This window comes from Papilio polytes, unplaced genomic scaffold (assembly GCF_000836215.1).
Source record: "Papilio polytes unplaced genomic scaffold, Ppol_1.0 DF821845.1, whole genome shotgun sequence".
NCBI lineage: Eukaryota > Metazoa > Arthropoda > Insecta > Lepidoptera > Papilionidae > Papilio > Papilio polytes.
In genome coordinates, this window is record NW_013527359.1 from 3486412 (window position 1) to 3498218 (window position 11807).

The 11807-nt window shown below is 31.0% G+C and overlaps 1 protein-coding gene across 1 annotated transcript in view; it reads right to left on the reverse strand.

Annotated features, from left to right (window-relative positions):
* The window catches only part of LOC106108171 (1-acyl-sn-glycerol-3-phosphate acyltransferase alpha-like), a 6843-nt gene extending 5531 nt beyond the window's left edge, over window positions 1-1312 (reverse strand). The window contains exon 1 of the mRNA XM_013289274.1: window positions 1042-1312. Coding sequence (XP_013144728.1) covers window positions 1042-1238 — 197 coding nt within the window. The 5' untranslated portion in view covers window positions 1239-1312. The remainder of the gene's footprint in view (window positions 1-1041) is intronic.
* Window positions 1313-11807: the final 10495 nt, after the last annotated feature.

The following is an 11807-nucleotide window of genomic DNA, read 5'->3' on the forward strand; positions in this document are numbered from 1 at the left end:
GCCGGCCTTTGAGAAAATGATAGGCTCGCTTCTTGAAGGACCCTTAGTCGTATTGGGTTGGAAATACTGCCGAGGACAGACCGTTCCACAACGCGGCTGTGCGGGGCATGCTAGGGGCGGCGGTGGATGCCAGTTGCGCCTATTGCTTTTAACATTGCGTACAGGGATGTGTCCTCTCATATTCCTTTACATTTCGCCTTTGCCTAGCATTATGTTGTGCGTGTGAGTAGACTAGCCCCTTATTACAAGCTGTTATTAAGTTTTTATACCATTGTACCTGAGATTAAGAACAATGAGGCATTTCCGGAGTAGTTTTTGATACACAACATTCGTTATCAAAATAGATTAGAATACAAGTAGTTTTTTGAATTCTTTATCGAATATTACGAAATTTTTGATAAATACACAGGGCTGCAATTTTGTTCCTAAACAAAATATATTTATTAATATTATATTTACATATAGGCGTAATATATGATATCAAAGTGTGATTTATCAGTTCCGCTTACTTTTATCTTGAATCTTTACAGATTAATTGTATATCTTTGACCGAATTTTTACACAGATAAAATAATTACATTTTAATTTATAAATTAATGATTTTTCATGTTTATTTTAAGTCTAGGTCGTAAGGAGTGGGGGTGGATGGTACTATTTTTGAATTATGTTCAAATCTATTTTTTTTAATCAAAACGAGTTACTGATATTTTTATTTCATGGATCTTATAATTCAAATATGAGAAGAATTGATAATTATGACCATACTAATATAAATGTGAAAGTTTAGATGGATGGATGGATGTTTCTTAAAGTTTGTAGCCAAACGGCTGAACGGATTTCGATGAAATTTGGTACAGATGTAGAGAATAGTCCGGAATGACAATAGGCTACTAACTTTTGTTGTTTTTCAAAACCACGCGGACGGAGTCGCCGGCGAAAGCTAGTAGATTCATACTTAATTCTAATGGAATCTACTAGTAAAAAAATGTATGAAGTAGGATAGTATAACAAATATTTGAGGATAGAAAATTCAGTACCGACCTGCTATTTTTCACACTCCTCGGTCTAAACAAGAATATTGGCCAAATAACAAACGCCAGCAAACTACATAAGAAGTAATATATGAAAAATTTTAAATGAAATCTAAGTTTACTCGGTTCGGTATATGAAATCTTTTTAGATAGAAAGGAGAATGTTAAAACACACATTGATATACAAAATAGAATTTTCTCCCACATAATTATAGCACTATTGATTACAAATACGTTAATCTTCACACGACAAGCGAATACACTGACCGCTTCGTTATCTGTGCTGTTATAATCAAGTACAGTTCTGTGAATAGTTAATGGATCTGGCCTTGTTAAAAGGTTGTATAAAATTATTTAATCTATAAAATTATGTAATTTTTTTACATCTATTAATAGAGTTAAAGAATAACAGGTAATTTTTATTTACGATCGAGAAAAAGAAACAGTATTTTCGGTTCGAAATTCCCACATTTGATGTATTCATCTAGAATTTAGGGGCCATACGAGATTGTGTAGCTTTATATTTACATCAAGGGTAAGTGCATATCTATCTTATGACTTGTAACAATACACTTTTACGTCATCGTTTCGGTAAATATTGGAAAAAGGGAGTGTACTGATATGAAATATGAAACAAATGTTTATCGTTGCTTTGTTTACGATAGATTTCTCGTATTAAATCTTATGACGAACATGACAACTATAAGTGCGCCTGTTAGCTTAATTATGATAATAAGAAAATAATTCATAACATTTCTATAAACCGAATGTTACTGATTTCATCATAATTTATATGCAATTTGTAATATTCTAATATTTGATCGGATATTTAGTATTGTATTGAATATTTATAACATTTCTTGCAATTTTTACTGTTATCAATGGACGTCAAAGGAGAATACGACTGTAGTTAAGAAATGAATTTTGATCAAGGGTCAGAAAAACAGGTGTTTTAAGATTTGTGTCGCTTAACAGTTTTAGTGTTTGACTCTCGTGATGAGCACACAGAAATCGTACTGGCTGGGATAATGTTAATAACTTAAGTTTTCTAATTGTATATTATTACTAGCTTTCGTCCGAGACTCCGACAGCGTGGAATTATAAAAAAAAGCCAAAAGTGAGTAGCCTATGTGTTTTTCCACACTATCCTCTACATCTAGGTATGTCAAATTTTATCGAAATCCTTTTAACCGTTTAGGCTAGAAAACCTAACAAACATCCATCCATCTATGAAACCATCTAAATTTTCGCATTTAAAATATTTAGTTTTATATAAATTAAAGGTCAAAATATAACCTTAATTTGTAACGTTAGCGTTTAAATTTTATCGCTTTGATATTAAATAAAATACTTTGCAATTTAGTTTTTTTATTTATCAATATGATTTATGCAATCGCACAATGACCTTTGTTTTAGTTAATGATAACAATTTGCGAGGACAACGTGTTTCCTAAGCATTTTTAATGTTTATTTATTACTTTAATGTTAACGTAACAAGTAACTGAAGTGAGGATAATAAAATGTGGAATAAAAACCTTTTCTTTACAAACGTTAATTGTCAAAGGGTCAATGACCTGTGATGGTTTAATCAACAATTAAAGGGTCGTTTGTGTCGATTGTTGAATCTGTCATGTGCTTCGATTAAGTTATTTTTATTACTTTAGGATTCCACTGTTTGAATACTTGCACCGCCGAATTGCCTTCCATTCCTATCTCCTAGATAATAGTTATGTAGTGCATTCAAATAATTTGTAAAACTTAGGATTTTTATGTTCCTGTTTCTTATTGACAAGTCAAGTTTACAAGGCTCTCTATAAATTAAAAACTCGAATATACAAAATAATTTTAAGCTAGGTCAAAGAATAAACGGGCGTTTAAAAATTTTAGACAAGGTTAACTTATCGAAGACCATTAATATTGAAGAATATATTTAAAACAAAATACGCATTTTTAATCTGTGACATTGACTTTAAACGATATTGATGACATCAGTAGTGTTTATTTTATCGCCTTTTACAACTACATTCTTTTTAAAGTACCTTTTTAGGATGCGTGTAGTGAGAAGTCACTTACAAAACTAATGAAAAAATCGTCTTAAGTGTCCCATAGCCAACTCTAACAATTGAAAATTGTAATTACAAATGCATCTAATTATTCGATTATCAGAAATGACTTTTACTAATTTATTGCTAATTACGTCTTTTAATTACACACAAGAGTTGCTTACGGTTAGAAAAGGCAAAATCTTCACATGATGGATGTCAAAACATATTTTACAATAATATGTTTTTTATATTGTGTTTATTTAGCACATCAAAAAAACTTCTCATTAAAACAATACTCGTATCCTTTACTTTACAGAGATCATGTTTACCGTAACTTGAGCGAGAACGGCAGGGAAATGTTTTTTGCAATTAACATTCGTAAGTATTTTACGATAATGAGTTATTTTGGTCTTATATAACGTCGTAAGTGTTAGTTACTTTACAGAAATATATCTATTAATATCTCTCTTGTAAAAAATAGAAAAAATAGTCGTATGGTGCTTCGGTAGTCGACTCCACAGTGAGAGTGTTTTTTACAACTTCAATTATATTTTTACAATTACAAATATATCTATTTGTTCTAAAATTAATTAAAATTATATGCCCTATTTAAAACAAACGTTCCTAAATTTGGTTATGATTTTTTTTGGATTCCTACGTTCATTTCCAGATCCATCCTGCGCAAAGAAACACGGTCAATGCATTTCACGTCGTAAATGTTTAGAATTAAAAATGCTGTATTTATCACGTACCTGTTATAAACGTGATTTGGTCTGCTGTTATGATGACACGGTGGTCTCTCCCATGGTAGATTTGGGTCATCCTACCACAAAAGTAACCGTTCCTGTGGAAGAAAACAAGATGATTGAAATAGAGCTTGTGCCATTAACATAAATACATACGTAATTTTATTTAAAATAGATACATTAATAAACTTGTTAAGTAAGATTGTTTACATGTACGTATAGCCTAACAAATAATATAAAAATCCTTGATTGGGGACGCATCAATCTTCTCTTTTAAATCACTGTTTACAGCAGGCGCACACCTTTCACTATGCTATCGCACATCTGTTGTGCGATTGTCTATTGTCTGCAGCCAATTAAACTTTTTAGTCGCACAACTAAAGAGTAGTGTTCGTACCAAATAAGGCTCCAAGGAGTTTTTCCTATTCATCAAAGCGAGACTAAACAGTTTAGCGATAGTATAGTTAAAGATGTGCGCGCGTTCGAAACTAGTTCCTTGAGTTTAATGTTTTTTCTTCCAAGTTTAAATTTTTCCTTCTTTTTGTATAGTTTAAACATTAGAGATAATTTGATTTTTATAATGTTTTATGGAGACAATTTTGTATTTACTTTTCGCTCGTGTCAAGTCGGGTTGATTTATTCTGAGACAATGGACTCAACTTTGCAGTTGAAACAAGGAGAGTTCTGTTAGTTGGAAAGTTTTACTACCAAATTAAATGTAGTGAATTTGTAAAGTAAATACAAAGTCTATCTGAATTTCCAAGCTATTTACCAAGCGTTTTAATACTTATTTGGCTATGGGGAGAAATGGTTTAATTAATAGTGTCAGTTTGACTATTAGAGATTTTGTTGAAAAAAATGCTGCTTTAAAATTTTTAAGCAAAGACTATAAGTTAGAAGAATCAATCACCGTCTATTGATTAATTGCGAATTCTTGGCGGTACTTAATCTATGCTTTAAACCAGTAAATCGTTCACGAGTCGCATTTGAGTTTGCGCTCGGTCGAGTGAGAAATCGTTTTTGCTGTATTTGAGTTGAAAATACGTACTTTGAATCAAGTTTTTGAATTGAAAAGTTATTAATATTTAATTTCAATTAGGTAATTTTTTTGCATTTAATACTGACGTCAATTTACTAATCTTCTATCAGGACGACCAATATGTAGTATCAACTTGGATTTAGGCTTCAAATAAGTTAGTATACTAATTAGTACATCGTAAATGGTTTTTTTATTGTGTAATTCGTCTTAATTTAAGGATATTCCAAAATTTACGCGTGGGATAAAGTGTCATGTTATTCACATAAAACGAAAAATTTCCATCAAAACAGATTTTTTATGCTCCTTCAAATTTTGAATAAAGACAATTATTTGAATAATAAACATTTGCTTGTTTGCTTGCATGCTTTTTTTTTGTTTCCTGCATAAATTTAGTTTATATCAATTTAAAATTATTTAAATCAAATTAAACGCACACTGTGCATTCATTATATACCTTTGAATTTTTTGCTAAATAAAATTAAATATTTTCTTATAAAAATACGTTTGCGTCACTCTTTTCGTTTTAATTTAAGCGTTCGTATAATTTAAATTGAAACGTCATACGTTATGTTCCAGTTTCTTTATTTCTTTTCTTCTATTCTAAAGCTTTATAAATAATCTGTGTAAAGTCAATAGGTAATGGATGGATGGACTTTACATGCATATATTTAGATATTCGTAATAAATATTCATTATATTAATTACATGTGTAAATAGTAAGTAATAATAGTGATTCTTCAATACCTCGTTAATTTATTTAATTCGTGTTTATTACGTATTATGGATAGAATTTCTAAGATAAAAGAAATTGTAAAATTGTAAACATCTAGTTAAAAATCCACTATGTATTAAAACATTTTGAGTTACGCTAATTATCGTTTACAAAATCTAATAGCCGAGGACATTCGCTTGTTGCAAATCTATTGTTCTGTTCCTGATTCTAGAACAATCTTCTAATCTCGTCTAGAATTTTTTAAATGTAATTCAGAACTTTTTGCTTTGACTTCTTCATAATTAAATAAAAACAATTACGTAATGTTTTACTCATGTATAATTGACGTAGACTATAATTATTATTTTAAAATACTGTATCTTTTTGTCGTTGCTCTTTGTTTTATAAAATATATTAACACAAAATTGGCAACTCACTGAGAAAAATCTAGACTAAACCTAAATGACCTATTGATCGTTAGATGGAGTAACTTCTTTTTACAAGAACTGAGATGATGAAATGAGAGAAAAGAGTCAAGAAAAGAGTATATGTAATCTTTCTTCTTACTAATGTTATAAATGCGAAAGTTTAGATGGATGGATGGATCTTTGTTAGAGTTTGTAGCCTAAAGGGCTGAACGGATTTCGATGAAATTTGGTACAAATGTAAAACATAGTCTGGATGAACACATAGGCTATTTAATTCCGCGCGGATGGAGTCGCGGACGAAAGCTAGTCATAAATAAATCATAATTAGACGTCAGTATTGAAAAGGTTGTTTATTTAATTAATATGATATTCCATTCAGTTATTCTACTAGGCAAACAAAACTGTTGAACAATATTTTTTTTTAGAACAAAAGCAACTCGCAAAGGTAAGTAATGTATTTCGTTTGTGCAATTCATGAGAAAGTTTGGGGTTCAGGGTTATTAAGGTTAAAACGCTATTTGTATTCACGGGCACTCCTTTTTTGTATGAACGAGCTTTGTGCTGTGATTTTACTCTAAAAATTTTATCGCAGTGCAAACCTTTCTTCCTACAATGTTTAATTCTATTATTTTAATTACATTTAGCTTAATGGCTTTTTAATTACTTTTAAATGGTTTACATTCTTCATTTTGTTTTTATATAATTTAGATAAATTAACCTTTTGTATCATTGAGAGTTCGTATGAGACTATTTTACTATTGTAGTTTCGACCTTATTTTAAAATAATGACGAGTACATACTGGTAAGTAGGGAGTCAACCTACAGAGACGTAGATCACGCGGGAGACCGAAACTAAGATAGCTAGATGATGTCGAACGAGATCTTAAAAATGTCGTCATCAATGGCTGAAAACACAAAACCCATAATAGACAGACAAGGCTCAGGCCCTCCCGCGACTGTAGTATTTCTGATGATGACGATGAATAGGTACTTAAAAAAATAAAAAGCTACTTTTGAATTATTTAAAATTCGTGTTTTTTTTTATAAATATGTGTAGTGAGGATAAGATCTGACCTCAAAGATAAATCGTAAAGAAGATGACCTCACATGGTTATTATAATTGAGTCGGACGATTGTTCAATCAGCGTTATGGACCATTATCTGTTATTGCTTTGTTTACAATAGTAAATAATATCGTATATATAATAAAAGCGCAAAATATATAACGTAGCTGTTTATTTAAATTGGTATGTTTTAAAATATATTATGAATAATCATACTAATATTATAAATGCGTAAGTTTAGATGGATGGATGGATGTTTGTTAGAGTTTGTAGCCTAAACGGCTTGACAGATTTCGATGAAATTCGGTATACATGTAGAGGATAGTCTGGTAGAACACATACGTTACACACATTTGTTTTCTGTTTAATTCCATGGGGACGAAATCGCAGGCGTAAGCAAATTGTATTTAAAAATATTTACCTAAAATTTTGTCGAAGATAAGATTATAGATCGGTGGTTTGAACGACAGATTAGCGGTTGTTTTTTATTTATAACAAAGTACCAATTTTCATACATAAAGATGGTTTTAACTTGAAATGTTAAGAATTTAAATAATAATGCCTTGAAGTTATTCTACTAAATTTAATTTAAGGACGGCGAATGATGTTTAAATGGCGTGTAAAACGTTTTGATAGCAAACTTTTTAGATTAAAGTTGTTGGCTTCGTCGCTAAGTACTAAGTTGTTTTAAACATTAAAACATCCTTTTAATAAAAACCCTTGATACAACGAAAAGACATGACCCACGTCACCTTTATTTATCATATAATGGAAATGCGTTTTTTATCAATACCTCTCCGACTTTTTTGATGTCAGTTAACAAAAATTACGGATTATATACGAGGACTGTGGGTTTAAAATAAAATAATAATAACTTAAACAAACGTTGCAATCGTTTGCATAATTATTTTTATTTTATATTCAGAGAAAATTAATATATAATTTTAAGTAAAATATTTGATTTTCCTTTTTACTAATGACGTTTACTTCCTACTTCAATTGTCTTTATACTAATATCTATATTCTATACTGTATCTATACTCTATACTATTATATTAAAGCGTAAACACACACTACTTAGTGGCGTAGGATGTCAGCAATCACATCATATTGTTGAATAATTCTTTCTTTAATAAAAAGCCCTACACTTACGACACGCTTTAGGCTATATTTTCACGCTTTTACATTTACCCATCGTAAATAAATTTAAAAAAAAAACTTCATGTGGTAAAGAGACCATAAACTACAAGCTGCTAATATTAAGAAAGCAATGTTATTATAATTTAATTTTGACATTCGCAATTGAGAATTGGGCAAATGTAAAAAATAAAATTAAGTTTTTACAATTTCACGCAGACGAAGTCGCGGGGAAACAGCTAGTAAATCATAAAGTTATAATTCGGGATATTAGTAGTAAATTATGTAGTAAATACTATATCATTGTTTTACCTTTGCTAATGAGTTTAAATAGTAATATTAAAAATGGAAAATTGTTTGTTATTAAATATCTCCAAAACGGTAGAACAGGAAGATCAAAGTTGAGATGGGTAGACGGTGTAAATCGTGACGCAAAGAATGTTGGCATAATAAACTGGAAATCGGTAGCCACTAATAGACCGAAATGGAAAAAAATTCTTGACCAAACCAAGGCCCACAAAGGGCTGTAGAGCTGAGAAGAAAGAAGAAGAAGAAAACGGAATAACGGATCTATACGTGCAATTTGGCAAGTGGTAAAACATATAGACGACTTGCTAAGTTTTTATTTCATTCTGCGCGAAGTCGCGGTATAAAGCTAATATATAAATAAATTTTAAAATAATTTAGCTGTTTAAGGTTTGAAATAACCACATGAATATACTTGGCAGCAAATGAAAATTCTGTTATGGGCTCATGAATAAGTGAGAATACTCAAGAAACATTCTAAAATGAAAACATTTCTGAGCAGAAATGAAGAAACATATTACCATATGTATGAATCTAACCAGAATTGTTCATACTTTTTTTATTTGCTTTGTTTTTAATACGGAAATTCATGTCACATAGAGGTGAAGAGAGAGTTTCAAACTGGCAAATACTCGTAGTTCACTCGACGTCAGTACTAACCGTAGGCCTACACTGCCAATATTTACTTTGAGAGAGAGAGAGATTTTTAAAAACAAAGTTTTTACAGTTAACGGATCTGTTCATCTCGATAGAGGCAAAGGAGAAGGCGGCAATGTGTCACCCAAAAAAAAAATAGTTAACAATTTTATTTTGTACGAGTATGTAATACTGGGTTTCAGAAGTTTCTATTTATTTTTTCATTACCTAGTGATTCAATAGTGTTGACATAAGTTTTAACGTAGTAAAATTCAAGTTACATAGTATGGAAACGAATAATTAACGAATGGAAACCGGCTATAAGTAATTATAATTAAAAGTATGATGCATAAACAAAAGCAATACAACAATTTACTTGACTACGATTACTTCGCAAAAAAATCAAAGAGGATTTAGATAATACATTTCTGAGAAGCAAAAAAAGAGAACAACAATTGGGTAAATTGTAAACTCGACTGAAAGAGCCATTAATAAAATTTTAAAGTTTTTGTAATGGAACGAGTGCCGAAGCCGGCGGGATACTGTAACAAAGAAACAAAAGTTTTAAATTAGAGAAACAACTTTGCACTCGGAGTCGAATGTGTTTTGTCGACCACTACGTTTGTTTTAGTTAGGAGATTCGATATATTTTAATACAGTCTATAGCCGTGTCAGTCCACTACAAATCCATTCTAATTTCTTCCTTAATATGAGGTCCTACGCTCTCTGTCTATGACTTGCTGTCTGCTAAGGTTTATTGGACCACCTGGAATAAATTGCCCTTCTCGTCCCTTTACGTGGCTTCCATGCCAGAAATTTCCTTCCTGCGTACATAGTTAGTACTAGTTAAACTAGTTAGTAAAGGTAAGCTTCGAAATTCAACTGGTCGTCTTCTCAGAATAATCTATTCAGTCTTTTCGATCTACGCGGTAAAATACTTTTAACTGGTTCTTACTTTTAATGACATAAAAAGAGTTTCAGGGTTACGAAGTTTAAAAATATTTAGATTTTATAAAGATGTCATTGTTTTTAATAGCAATGGACTCGTATACTACAATATTCAGAATTGCCAAAGTTTGAGGGCGTTAAGTGGCTTTTGGTAGTTTACGCGACATCCCACATATAAATTGGCTAAGTCCTGCCTCCAAAGCTCTCAGGCGAGATTACTTGGAACAACTTTACCTTACGTATCTCAATCGACTTAAGTTATTTACTTAAAAGGTTAAAAGGTACATACGAAGAATGTTACAAATCTAATGTAATAATCGTGTTACTTAATTTTATTTGAATTGTCAAGAAATACAATTAACAAATGTAAAAGTAACATGGTATTATTTCTCTCTGCATCCAATTTGTTTTTAATTAGTTACAATTTTGGCAAAGCATATAGTGGTGGTAACACCGCCTGATACATTACAAACCGGATACATTGACATATTGACAGTTTTTAATCTGTGTATTTTTGTACTTACGTACATTTCAATTGCAACAGGATATTGAATAAAATAAAATCAACAATAAATTTAAAGTAACAATTAAGGCTTCCTGAATTCTTTATTTTATTTACATTAATAACGATAAAGATAAAATAAGTAATGTTTGCGAATTTGTTTCTTTCTGTAAAGAGACACAGTTGACTCTACATTCCCTATAAAACCTTTTACAAATTAAATATGTATTGAAATATAATTAAGTTCTAAAAACTTCAATGATACTTCGATTTTACAAACACTCATACATCACAATTATATCCAACAAACAAATATAAATGTGAAATATGAAAATGAAAACAATAAACAAATGTCAAGGGAAATTCAGTAAAGTCAGGACAATCAGTTCGAATGAAAATTGATTATCCTGTTATATAGAAGTTTCTAGCTATTATTTGTCTGCTTAAATTTATTGTTTATTCTTATTTATTGTTACTAAATCCTAATTAAAAAAATCAGAGTAAAACAACACAGGAATAAAAGAGAAAGAAATAATAAATGTATATAAAACGCAATGGACAGGAAAATAATTAGTGGAGCGTACTCGTGGAAACAAAAAAGGAAAAGACCCCAGGCGAGTTCTACCGATTATGATAAATTGTATTGTTTTCCTGTGGACCAAAATATAAAAGTTCAAAGTTCGGTTTATTTAACGTTAATGCTCAAAAACAATATTCATTTTTTAATTATCAGATCTAAATAAGAGAATATAGAATACTGATATTTTTAATAGCGGTAGCTTAGGACTTAAAATACTAGACTGATACTAATTTATCCGATGTTATTACGGTAACGGAAAACATCGTGATGCAACTCTGTAGGATATAAGGTAGCAAACGAGCAAGCGGCCACCTGAATCCACCGAAATGGAAAGCGACCGCTGCCCATAAACATCCGCAATTGCGGATGCGTTGCCTACTTTTAATTGACGGAGGAGGAGAAGCTCATAAAGAGGATATTTACCCTTCCTATTCGTCTCCTCCACCGTCAAATCCACTTTTCCTACCCATCCTTTCCACTTAAGAAAAGAGTGTAAAGGGAAAGGGACTAAAATTGGGCATCCGGCACTACACTCATTAGACAAAACGCGGAATTGCTTCCACTTCACGCCTGTTTTCTGTGTGGTCGTGGTATTACACCGGGCGAGCCGGCCCATTCGTGCGAAGATGTTAA